This window comes from Rhincodon typus, chromosome 49 (genome assembly GCF_021869965.1).
Source record: "Rhincodon typus isolate 14 chromosome 49, sRhiTyp1.1, whole genome shotgun sequence".
Classification (NCBI taxonomy): Eukaryota; Metazoa; Chordata; class Chondrichthyes; order Orectolobiformes; family Rhincodontidae; genus Rhincodon; species Rhincodon typus.
This window is the reverse complement of record NC_063380.1, coordinates 959155-959473: the sequence shown is the minus strand read 5'-3', so window position 1 is coordinate 959473 and position 319 is coordinate 959155. Positions and strand designations below refer to the sequence as shown.

At 53.0% G+C, this 319-nt stretch overlaps 1 protein-coding gene across 1 annotated transcript in view; it reads right to left on the bottom strand.

The window, feature by feature from the left end:
* Window positions 1–319, bottom strand: part of LOC109919539 (prolyl 3-hydroxylase 1-like) — a 26534-nt gene that overhangs the window by 18664 nt on the left and 7551 nt on the right. Inside the window, exon 6 of the mRNA XM_048620935.1 lies at window positions 219–308. Coding sequence (XP_048476892.1) covers window positions 219–308 — 90 coding nt within the window. The remainder of the gene's footprint in view (window positions 1–218; window positions 309–319) is intronic.

Here is a 319-nt window from a genome sequence, read left to right as displayed (position 1 = left end):
GGAGAGCGAGAGCGAGCGAGGGGAGAGAGAGAGAGCGAGCGACGGGGGGAGGGGAAAGAGAGAGAGAGCGCGAGCGAGGAGGAGGAAAGAAAGAGAGATGGGTGGAGGAGGAAAGAAAGAGAGATGGGTGGAGGAGGGTTTGAGTGAGGAGTCGGGAGAGAGAGACAGACAGTCAAAGAGAAACACAGAGAAAGAGAAAGTGATCATCAATCTCTTACCGGATCGATGAAGTGATGCCCCAGAGACTCCATCGCGAGGTACAACATCTCCTTCTGCAAGAGGGACTCCTCAATGTAACTTTTAATCTCCTGGAAGACAG